Source organism: Micromesistius poutassou, assembly GCF_964030765.1.
Source record: "Micromesistius poutassou genome assembly, chromosome: 19".
Lineage (NCBI taxonomy): Eukaryota > Metazoa > Chordata > Actinopteri > Gadiformes > Gadidae > Micromesistius > Micromesistius poutassou.
The window spans coordinates 775,378-787,877 of NC_140289.1; the positions used below are offsets into that span (position 1 = coordinate 775,378).

Here is a 12,500-nt window from a genome sequence, read left to right on the forward strand (position 1 = left end):
TTCCTCTAGCTCCAGACGGCCCTCACTAGTCTCTAAGCGGCTGTTCCTCTAGCTCCAGACGGCCCTCACTAGTCTCTAAGCGGCTGTTCCTCTAGCTCCAGACGGCCCTCACTAGTCTCTAAGTGGCTCTTCCTCTAGCTCCAGACGGCCCTCACTAGTCTCTAAGTGGCTCTTCCTCTAGCTCCAGACGGCCCTCACTAGCCTCTAAGCGGCTGTTCCTCTAGCTCCAGACGGCCCTCACTAGTCTTTGTGGCCCTGCCCGGGCGCTGGTCCCAGGAGACCAGTAGCCACTGTTCTCTGGCTAATGTCGCCTCCTTAGGGCTGCTGCGCCTGGACCCGGAGAGAGGCATGCTGCTGCCTTCCGCTCGCTCTCCTCCTCTGGTTAGACTAGGTAACCATTCAGCAACTTGGTGAAAGAAGGGCCATAGAGAACGATTTGAATGGTTTGGGACGTTGTGCTGATATCCCCTTTGTGCATGTTTACATCAGGAAAACACTGGTGTGTTTCTGACACTGCATTTATTCGGACTGGCTCTGTCAAATTAAAAAGCAGTCTACTACTAGACATTGTACTACTAGCCTACGGAGAAGTATGAGAGCTGAGTTTCAACTTGGATCTGAGGATTAGGGCGGACTTTAGGGCGGACTAAAGGACTTCACATCCCTGGACGTGTCGAGTAATGGACATTTAGCTGCTTCTAAAGTGTTCAACAGACAATGGGGGTTGACTGATTCTACTGATGGGCATTAATCATCTCAGACCGCCAGAAACGGGACTTAACTAAACAGAAAATAGGAATTAGGAGTCATTCAGAGTAATGGTGACAGCAGACAAAATTGACTACCTGGTTTTCTTTACCTGGTTAGTAGTGGTGTATAGTAGGTGTCTACCTGGTTAGTAGTGGTATGAAGTCGGTGTTTACCTGGTTAGTAGTGTTGTATAGTAGGTGTCTACCTGGTTAGTAGTGGTGCATAGTAGGTGTTTGCCTGGTTAGTAGTGGTGCATAGTAGGTGTTTGCCTGGTTAGTAGTGTTGTATAGTAGGTGTTTGCCTGGTTAGTAGTGGTGTATAGTAGGTGTACCGTGTTTGCCTGGTTAGTAGTGGTGTATAGTAGGTGTTTGCCTGGTTAGTAGTGGTGTATAGTAGGTGTTTGCCTGGTTAGTAGTGGTGTACAGCGGTAGTAGGTAGTCGGGGGTTACCTGGTCGTCACCCTCCACGGGACACGGCGGCTAACAGTCTTCATGGTCCTCAGGTCTCCACGGAGGTTCTCCCTGTGGTCCCCAAGACTCCACGGAGGTCCTCAGGTCTCCACGGAGGTCCTCCTCACGGTCCTCAGGTCTCCACGGAGGTCCTCCCTGCGGTCCGCGGGTCTTCTCCGGTTATTCACACGTCCGACGGCGCAGCGCCCGCTAACGACTCGATGACGCCGAGGTTCAAACGGAACGGCGGCGCGTGGGCGACCGGCGGGTCACCTGAACGCGCTCGAGCCAAACCAACGCAAGCCGCTCCGGTCCGCACGCGCGCTGCACTCCGGTCGAGCAGGTGAAAGCAAGTCTCCTGGAAGAACACCCCCACACCCCCGCCCCCGCCCAACCCCATCGGTGTGTACCGACCCCCGGTGTGTACCCGACCCCCGGTGTGTACCGGCTCAGCGTGAGTCGACGTCGTGTCTTCTCGGTGACTGGATGAGGGACAGAGACATGAGGAACGGAAAGATGAAGCTTTGTGGAGCTCAAGCACAGCAGCCCGCCCGTAGTGCTGCGAGTGTCTGACTTGAAGAGGGAGAGGGGTGGGGGGGATGAGAGCAGACACGCTCTCATCCTTTACGGGGCGATGTGGGGAAAAAAAAACTTTAATTCAAAGTACGTCGTGTGTGTGTGTGTGTGTGTGTGTGTGTGTGTGTGTGTGTGTGTGTGTGTGTGTGTGTGTGTTAATGGCTTGTCACTCAGTGACACACACATCTTAAAACAACTGTTATTTCTACATTATTTATCTGACGTCTGAGTTATTTATATAATATACATTTCACTACATCAGGCGGGTGCTCTGATTCTCCGGTGATCACGAGCGCCAGCAAACCGGCAGAAGGCGCGCGTTCAGCCTCACAGAAAAAACATTTGTTCAACAAGAAGGGAGAAGTCTCTTCTGCATGTCTTCATCCAAATACTATTTTTGGCCGAGTGTGTGTGTGTGTGTGTGTGTGTGTGTGTGTGTGTGTGTGTGTGTGTGTGTGGCAGATGGCAGATCTACTGTACTTTGAATTATTGAACTCATCCCAAAGCTGAATGAAGCGTTGCGTGCAGGACCACTCAACTAAGAACCACTTAACTCAGCCCACTTAACTAAGAACCACTTAACTCAGCCCACTTAACTAAGGACCACTTAACTAAGAACCACTTAACTCAGCCCACTTAACTAAGGACCAATTAACTCACACCACTTAAATAAGGAACACTAACTAAGGACCACTTAACCACCTGGTTATCCACCTGGTTACCAACCTGGTTACCATACCAACCTGGTTACCCACCTGGTTACCAGCCTGGTTACCCACCTGGTAAACAGCCTGGTTACCTACCCGGTTACCCACCTGGTAACCCGCCTGGTTAACAGCCTCGTTTCCTGCCTGGTTACCCGCCTGGTTAACAGCCTGGTTTCCCGCCCGGTTAACAGCCTGGTTTCCCGCCCGGTTAACCTGGTTACCCGCGTCATCTGCAGATCATGGATGCACATCCAGGCAGCGTTCTGCTTCCCCTGCAGTTGTTTAATGTTCTGTATTTTCAGCCCCGTGTTCGTGCTGCTCCCTCGCAGGACGCGGAGCCATCCATTATTAATCTGAGCGAGCTTTTATGTTTGAACACCGGGCTCACCGCTCCGCTAGCGCGTCTGAAAATGAGCAGTTAAGTCTTCTTATTAGAGACATACAACTGTTTTTTGTGTGCCGTCCAACGCAACAACACAACGCCAGCAAGTCTCACACCACCGAAGACAATTATGGAAACGACGCAAAAGTCGCTGTACGAGGTGGTAAGAAATAAAAAAAAAACATCAACCAAAAACACGGTCATAAATTCACTAAGAGATATCATATCCAGTGCTTGGACATTTAATGGACTACAATTACCATATGGGCCATTAGTGATATTAGAGTGAAGCTTTACTGATGCCCTGGGCCATGATTGGATCCATATTTTAACGGGGATATGTCCTCTCATTCTAACAGAGCCATTGACATTATGAATACCCGCCATCACCCAATACTACCGTGTCATATATTATCCACTTATAATATATTATATTACAAGTCTCACACGTCTCCCTGTAAAACCAACTCCTCAGCGCTGTAAATCTACCAAAATAAGATAATAATAATATAGCATCAGCGACAAATGGCTCCCTTTCTACTTCTGCTCCGCCATTAAAAAGAAAGTAATCCATTAAAGGAAGAGGTCTTTCCCGTCTCACTCGGAGAGACGGGCCATTAATCCGATTGGGGTCGCGGGTGTATTGCTGAGAGGCACTACAGCAGGCCCATGGCAGACCCCGCGCAGGGAAGCTCCCCTTGAATTTAGACGGCTGCACTGTTGTGCGGAATCTGAATTAGTGCTGCATCTCGATTGAAGAGGGCTGTCGAGAAACCGAAATCACCGCTTCGACTGTGAAGGTTCATTTTAGAACAAGTGGTCCAATTACAAAAGAGCTCTTTCCCAAACGGCCGGTGCTCGAATATACCATTCAACCAACAATAAAAGTGGGTAATAAAAACACAAAACTAGTGATGGACCTGAATACATATGCAGATGACACTGGTCTAGATGGTCTAGACTATGAGGGGCAGCTAGCTGGTTGTGTGAGCTAGCTAGAGATGGTTTGACGTCATATAATCTCTAAGCAGATAGGTATTTTATAGTTTACTTACCACCAGAATGAAGTCAAAGATTTAAAGGTAGCAACTTATCTATTAGTATTATTTACATGTAGTATATTCTGCAGTAGTAGTCTTTACTTGTAGTCTCTTCTCTAGTAGTAGTCTTTACTTGTAGCCTATTCTCTAATAGTAGTCTTTACTTGTAGTCTCTTCTCTAGTAGTAGTATTTACTTGTAGCCTATTCTCTAGTAGTAGTCTTTACTTGTAGCCTATTCTCTAGTAGTAGTCTTTACTTGTAGTCTCTTCTCTAGTAGTAGTATTTACTTGTAGCCTATTCTCTAGTAGTAGTCTTTACTTGTAGCCTATTCTCTAGTAGTAGTCTTTACTTGTAATCTCTTCTCTATTAGTAGTCTTTACTTGTAGCCTATTCTCTAGTAGTAGACTTTACTTGTAGTCTCTTCTCTATTAGTAGTAGTCTTTATTCTCCAGTCTATTCAAAGCGATTGACAAGCACATCAAACTAAGACAAAAATACTTGTTAAAACTGATTTGATCAATACAAGCAAATTCTGCGCATGAACCACAGTGGACAGGTGCACCGGCGAGCAGAGCAGAGCAGAGGTTTGGTCGGGCCGTTGGTATACCACGGGACGGCCAGGGTGTAAATATTACCGCCGTCACCGACAGCATCTGGCACCTCTGTCAGAGCATTGATCCCCGTACGTGACATCACTTCCCCCGACCACCCGGGCTCACCTCAATCACACCGGGAGGCACCTCTCTCTCTCATTACCTGTCAGCCTCTCTCTGTGGCCCTCTCTCTCTCATTACCTGTCAGCCTCTCTCTGTGGCCCTCTCTCTCTCATTACCTGTCAGCCTCTCTCTGTCGCCCTCTCTCTCTCATTACCTGTCAGCCTCTCTCTGTCGCCCTCTCTCTCTCATTACCGGTGAGCCTCTCTCTGTCGCCCTCTCTCTCCCATTACCGGTGAGCCTCTCTCTGTCGCCCTCTCTCTCCCATTACCGGTGAGCCTCTCTCTGTCGCCCTCTCTCTCCCATTACTGGTGAGCCTATCTCTGTGGCCCTCTCTCTCTCATTACCGGTGAGCCTCTCTCTGACTCCCTCTCTCTCTCATTACCTGTCAGGCTCTCTCTGTCGCACTCGCTCTCCCATTACCTGTCAGGCTCTCTCTCTGTCGCCCTCTCTCTCTTCCTATCAGCCTTTATCTGTCCCCCTATCTATCAGCCTCTCACACTCTCCCTCGCCCCAAACATCTACAGAGTTCAGACTCTCTCCCCTGGAATTCATCCCGACCACACATTCACACACACACACACACACACACACACACACACACACACACACACACTGTGTCCTGGTGCTGATTCCCAGCCAAAAGGTACTAGGTTTGATCCCCATGTCTGCAGTCTACCTGTAACCTCTAGAGCAGATGACCCCTGACCCCTTACCTGCCGCTGATGACCTGACTCTGTGTTCACATGAAGTCACTTTGGATAAGACACAAATTAACTCTCTAATGGAAAGAGTTCTTAGCCGGTTCTCGTGTCTCTGGGAGCTCTGGGATCCTGGCTCTTACCCAGGCTAACATGTTCCTGATGTCAGAAGACCAGCTGGTAGAAAGTAGTCAGGTACTTAACAGTCAAGTGTACATTTGGCTCCGTCTCCATGAGCACGTCTACGATGGGGCACATCCAGAAAAGGAGAGGGAGAAATGAAAACGAGGAAAATGGTTGAATGTTGAGCAGGCAAAACAGGTGAGCAGGTGGAGTTCAGAAAGCAGGAAGCAGGCTGGGGCCCTCGCTGGAGGTCCTGGAGGACGGGGGCCCTCACTGGGGACCCTGGAGGACGGGGGCCCTCACTGGGGGCTCTGGAGGACGGGGGCCCTCACTGGAGGCTCTGGAGGACGGGGGCCCTCACTGGGGACCCTGGAGGACGGGGGCCCTCACTGGGGGCTCTGGAGGACGGGGGCCCTCACTGGAGGCTCTGGAGGACGGGGCCCTCACTGGGGACCCTGGAGGCCGGGGGCCCTCACTGGAGGCTCTGGAGGACGGGGGCCCTCACTGGAGGCTCCGGAGGACGGGGCCCTCACACCCGCCCCCGCCCCTGCACCCCCACCCGCCCCCGTTACATAACCCGTCTCCAGGACTCCCCGACGGCGTGGCGACGGCTGCGCCCCCGCGGTGGATTAGTCGACACGTTTGATGTCTGATTCTCTCTTCACGCACAATTTAGACGGATCAGTCGTGTTGTAAACAGAACAACGACGGGGCGGGGAGAGAGGGGGGGGGCTCTGTGGAGGGGGGAGGGGGGGGGGGGGGGGAGGAGAGGGGGCGTTCTGTGGAGGGGGGAGGAGGGGGGGGGGGGGGAGAGAGGGGGCGCTCTGTGGAGGGGGGAGGGGGGGGGGGGGGGGGGAGGAGAGGGGGCGTTCTGTGGAGGGGGGGGGGGGGTGGAGAGGGGGGGGAGAGGTGGGGCTCTGTGGAGGGGGAACGGGGGGGGGGGGGAGGGGGGGGACGGACTCAAATCAGATTAGGAGGTTCTGTACGAGCGCATCAGATCATCACGGTTTCATCTCTCCTCGGAGATAGCTCTCCTCACAAGTCCGCCTCCCGTCGCCGCGGGAGACAGGATAGCAGATGAGGCGGCATGCGTCGCTACCGACGTCGATGCTCTTGATCACGCGAAGCCGCAGGAGGCTCACGCTTTAATTGTTCAAACAGTGTTGTGAAGAAGGTGCTTTGCCACCAGTTCTTTATTTAGATGCAGAGCTCTTCTTTGAAATGTTGGTGTTTCACTCTCATGGCGTATTGCTGAGCGGGAACTACTGTCAAATAACACGACCATAAAGAGTGCTCTGCTGCATGAAGAAAACATCTGATATATCATCAAAATATCATCATTGATTTTAAGTTGTCCCGGGAAACCACTACTAAATTAATCACTGCAAAAATATACTGTAATGTTTCAAAACAAGTTTGACAGACAGATTTATATCTGCATACATCCATCCACCATCCTGCTGCATGTTTGAATATCATCAGATCTCTCTCTCTCTCTCTCTCTCTCTCTCGCTCTCTCTCTCTCTCTCTCCATCCTGATCCTGCCCCCCGGAGGGCCCCCAAGAGACCCTACACACACACACACACACACACACACACACACACACATACACGTACACACAAACGCACACGCACACAGGTGAGCTCATTATCCTCCCTCGGTCATTCTCCTCACGTGCCTGGAGATAGATACAGGATCATAATTGGTCCAGAGTAGACAACCAATCACGGCAGGAAAGGCCGTGGAGTGGAAGCCTGGTCATTGGTTAATCCTGTGCTGATGTTCGGAGTTCTTCATGGAGGGAAGTTACCTGGGCTCGTTCACAGGGGGGAAAGTGTGGAGCAAATGGAGGTTCAAATGGTTCTCATTACCTTACCTTTCTGTTATCTGACTTGTGTTACACATGACTTGTGGAATGCGCAGAGCTCAAAGGAAACCAGAGGCCTCCTGGTTCTCCCCCTGAGTCCGGGCTGAACCGGTGCTGGGTGTGGCCCCGATCTCCTCCGTTAACATCTTGACTCTTATTGTAAAGCCTTGTTATTTTAACGTCTTGGTCTTGATGTGTCGTTCCCTTGTGAAGCACTTTACTCTTAGTGTAGTAGTCACGTTTGAATACGGATGAAGTGATGAAAGGGAACCTGGTCTGGCCGCAGGAGGAAGTTCAGTAGTTAACAGCACGTTTGGTCGTGATCACGAGATGTTTGCGCTGAGGTGTCACTTTGATTGATGAACGTCCCGGCGGTGTTAATACGTTTTTGGGGGCTGGTGATGGGGGGGGGGGGGGGGGGGGGGGGGGGGTATGAAAGGATCCGGGGTCTTCCGACGGGGGATTTCAGTCCAACGACTTTAATAACATGCATGGATGGAGAGGATGCTCTTCACTAAAGAAACAAATTGTTCTCTTCTGTTCTGCCCACCTCCCCCCCCTCTAGCTCTCTGTGTCCCTCTCTCTCTCTCTCTCTGCCTTATTCTCTCTCTTGTGTTCTACCTCTCTCTACCTCTCTCTCTCTCCCTCTCTCCCTCTCTCCACTAATAGTAGGAAATCAATGGCCAATCGCTGTGTTTTATGCCTTCTTCAAAATCCTGCTCTGAAAGTCAGTGGCACTTCAACAGTGTCCGTCTTGACTCCCGGCCCCCCCGCCTCTCCATGAAGGATGAGGCTCAGTGAGTGTTGAGATCTCCCCCCCCCCCAGAGTCAGATCAAGGGGCCGGCTGAAATTAATTTCCTCTTCACTTAGAGCGAACATTACCCTGATTAATTCTGATGGAGGGAGAGTGAGGAGATGATGGGCGGGGGGAGGGGGGGGGGGGGTAAACAAGGGTGGAATTACACCCCTCCTCCTCTCCCCCCCTGTTCTGGAGGGGGGGGGCCACCCCCGCACACTGGATAAAATACAGAGCAGGATGAAACTCAATCCATCTATTGGCCATCAGCTCAGACCCCCTGCGCTGGTCCCCTGCTGGTCCCCCAGACCCCCTGGTCCCGCAGACCCTCTGGTCCCCCAGACCCCCTGCTGGTCCCCCAGACCCCCTGCTGGTCCCCTCTGGTCCCGCAGACCCTCTGGTCCCCCAGACCCCCTGCTGGTCCCCCAGACCCCCTGCTGGTCCCCCAGACCCCCTGCTGGTCCCCTCTGGTCCCCTGCTGGTCCCCCAGACCCCCTGCTGGTCCTCCAGACCCCCTGGTCCCCTGCTGGTCCCCCAGACCCTCTGGTCCCCCAGACCCCCTGCTGGTCCCCCAGACCCCCTGCTGGTCCCCCAGACCCCCTGCTGGTCCCCCAGACCCCCTGCTGGTCCCCTCTGGTCCCCTGCTGGTCCCCCAGACCCCCTGCTGGTCCTCCAGACCCCCTGGTCCCCTGCTGGTCCCCCAGACCCTCTGGTCCCCCAGACCCCCTGCTGGTCCCCCAGACCCCCTGCTGGTCCCCTCTGGTCCCCTGCTGGTCCCCCAGACCCCCTGCTGGTCCCCCAGACCCCCTGCTGGTCCCCTCTGGTCCCCTGCTGGTCCCCCAGACCCCCCTGGTCACTCCGTAAAGTGCTGTACGTAGATATGGAGAGCCCTCTCCGTCGACAGAGAGCCTGTCGGAGACCCTCTCCGTGGCTCTACGTGTGCATCCAATATTTGTTAACTATCCGTCGAGGCAACAGAGACGGACGGAGACGGCAAGGGCTGTGACTGCTCCTCTAACAAAATCATTTGATATGAATAATGAATAATTTGAATTTGAATTATTTGACTTACATGACCTTATTTACTTTGGACATTGTTTACTTTGCACATTAAGGACTAATAAAACACCAAATAAGATTTGAAAAGCTTTGGAAGTTTATGTTCAACACTATTTATGTGGCGTCTGCATATAAGATCGATCGGGCAGCGATATGCATTGCGTATCACCTCTCATAACCCTAACACCTCTCATAATGAGGGGTTAGGGGGAACCAAAACAGTATCATTATCACTGGAAGCCACGTTGGATAAGTCTGCTAGATGACTAAATAGTAATAGATAGCGTCGATCTTTGTTGGTAAGAATAGCAGCTAGTGTTAGCTTGTACCCTGCTGCTTTAAAGTTTTCTATCTTTGCAACTGTTAGAGTTGAAATCGTTTCTTTCCAGTGGGGGTGTGGATAGTGTTCCTTAATTGCTTAATTAAAATCATTGTTAGCGTAGAGAGGCGGGTAGCCAGGCGGTAAAGCTCCCACACATTAGAGGGTGTCTCCCATGAGCCTCCATTAAAGCTGGGACAGAACCAGCTAGAGGTCACAGGTTCTAAACTGGGGACCAGAAATGTTTTATCTGTGTTCACGTTGTAAGTATGTTTCCCCTTCCCTACAGCGTTCCTCTGACTGTGGACAGGCTGCTGATGCCCTGGTTCAACGGCTGCTGCCGAAACAACGCCTCCAATTCGCTGGACCGCAGGGTCACAGGGTCACAGGGCCCCAGGGTCAAGCCGTCCTGGTGGCTGACAGCCTGTTCCAAACAGCCGTCCTGGTGGCTGACAGCCTGTTCCAAACAGCCGTCCTGGTGGCTGACAGCCTGTTCCAAACAGCCGTCCTGGTGGCTGACAGCCTGTTCCAAACAGCCGTCCTGGTGGCTGACAGCCTGTGGCTGACAGCCTGTTTCAACCTGCTGATGTGGATCGTTTTACGGTAATGTCTCGTAAATCACTGATGTGAAATTCCAAGCGATCCGTCACGTTGGTTTAATGGGGGACGCTGTTAGCGTTGTATCGAGGTGTCCTAACACAGATTGATACCGTTCACTCCCATTCGGCGGATGGATGGCGCGGCTTTTAATTCATTACGCCACATCAGCGCTCAAAGGGCAGAACGAATGTCGACGAGTCGTCGCAGACAAGTGCCTATTTGAGCCATATTTCAAGAGAGCCCAGTTAACGTCAGCTCCGCCCATATAAGAAGCGCGTGAGCGTGACAGAGCAGAGCCCCGCCGGACGCCTGTAGTGTGGTGTGTTTTGGTGTGTCGATCGGTCAAAGTCACAACTCTTCTGTCCTGGCACCACAGTGGAGGAGCGAGCTCCCTGCCGACTGCCGGGACCGCCGGGAGTCGCTCACCAGCTTCAGCAAGAGAGACTCAAGGCTCGCCTGTTCAGAGTTCACCTGAACTCTGAACAGCCTCCCCCTCCCACCGCTCCTACCTACTGTAGGTTGTACGTCCTGGCACTTAGTGTACGCACTTATTGTACGTCGTACTTAGTCATAGTACTTAGTTGTGTAGCATCCTAGCTATCTGTGTTGTGTACGGGGAATGGGTTAACCTAGTGATTGTTAGTGCTTGGCACTTTCTTTCGTTCTATGAACATCCCTACTGTACCGACTGTAGACATATTGTTGATTCTCTTTCTTCTGACAAATGTACTTTTTGTAAGTCGCTTTGGATAAAAGCGTCTGCTAAACGCCATCAATGTTAATGTAACTGTATTGGAGAGGAGAGAGCAACATCCTGACGTGAGGGAGGAGGTTGGCGTGGTGTTCAGACAACGCACCGCTAGAACGAACCGTCTGCAGGAGAGCGGCCGGCGCTGCTGGTTGGAGGCACGAGGCCTCAGGACTGGAGTCTCTACTACATGGAGGGGAAGAACCATGAAGAACCAACACACATCCAGTCCAGTTCAACAGGTATGGGGCAGAGTAGGGCTGGCAGGGTGAGGGGTTTGCCCCTAACAGCCTGATTAATTAATCATCTGTATTTCAAAAAAAATATTTATTTATTATTTATTTGGATAAAAGCTTTGGATAAAAGCTTCGGGCAAAAGGCAGCGAACAGAGCCCGAGGCGGGTGTATATTTGAGTGGCTGCGTTGTCCAGGGCTTACAGACGATCTGAGACCCATCTGTCGGTCGGCTGAAGGTTGGCGGAGGGGAGCCGCTATGCACGAGTCGTTTTGAAGCGTGGCGTTTAGCGGCGTTGGTGTAGGGGCTCAGAGACAGGCAGGCGGGCTCAGACTGGGAGGCGCACGGCGGGGGGGCAGCGGACCGTGACAGTCAAGGAGAGCCACCTTGTTTACTGAAGCGGAGGGAAGCGTCAGCCTAGCTCGGGTTAGACAGCTAGCTCCGCCGTGCTCACGTTCACAGTCACAGTCACAGGCGACGTCAGTCCTGATGCTACTTAGTGACTTAAGTCATTTAGAAGGGTTAGACGGTGATTTCAGCCAAATGTCATTAAGGAGCAGGTAGGGGTTAGACAGTGATTTCAGCTACAGTTCATTAAGGAGCAGGTAGGGGTTAGACAGTGAATCCAGGAGGATTAGGGATGCCTGCAGCCTTACGGATGAGGTTGTGTGTGAGAAGGCTCCGGGCTAGCTGCCTCTTTTCAGATGATAAGGGGTTTCTAAATTCTATGGGGCCTTTTTCCACCTTGCTAAGCATTATATGATATTCCTGCAGGTTTTATATTTAAATGTGCTTTTTAAACATTTTGTTCTCAGTAAGGTCTGCAGGCCTAGTTATTTATATCTATAAAGGCCTATTTTCAGAGAAAGTGAATTCTATCTCATATGGTTTGAGAATGTCTTATTCCAAAAAGCGGGGAGACAGATTACTGAGCTAAAGACAGACAAGCCTTTGGTTCAATAACTTACCTGAGCTAGAGACAGTCAGTCACCTCACCTGAGCTAGAGACAGTCAGTCACCTCACCTGAGCTACAGACAGTCAGTCACCTCACCTGAGCTAGAGACAGTCAGTCACCTCACCTGAGCTACAGACAGTCAGTCACCTCACCTGAGCTACAGACAGTCAGTCACCTCACCTGAGCTAGAGACAGTCAGTCACCTCACCTGAGCTAGAGACAGTCAGTCACCTCACCTGAGCTAGAGACAGTCAGTCACCTCACCTGAAGGCAGGCGAGACGGAGCCCAACGGGTGAACTCTCCAACATGGCCCACCACGGTCCCGTCTCTTCTCCTCCGACGACTCAAGGGCAGCGATGCTACAGCGTCATCCCCGCTAGCTTAGCCCTGGTGCGGCGCACCACCCACTTAAGGAGAAACCAATCTATTCCACTCGACCTTTCACCCCAACACTTCAATTTGACGGCGTTGTAAA

The 12,500-nt window shown here is 51.9% G+C and overlaps 1 protein-coding gene across 1 annotated transcript in view; it reads right to left on the minus strand.

The window, feature by feature from the left end:
- Window positions 1-3,189, minus strand: part of LOC311364211 (heparan sulfate glucosamine 3-O-sulfotransferase 5-like) — a gene marked incomplete at both ends in the record, with an annotated part of 5,413 nt that extends 2,224 nt beyond the window's left edge. The window contains 3 exons of the mRNA XM_084484219.1: window positions 1,211-1,271; window positions 1,627-1,681; window positions 3,162-3,189. Coding sequence (XP_084340345.1) covers window positions 1,211-1,271; window positions 1,627-1,681; window positions 3,162-3,189 — 144 coding nt within the window. The remainder of the gene's footprint in view (window positions 1-1,210; window positions 1,272-1,626; window positions 1,682-3,161) is intronic.
- Window positions 3,190-12,500: the final 9,311 nt, after the last annotated feature.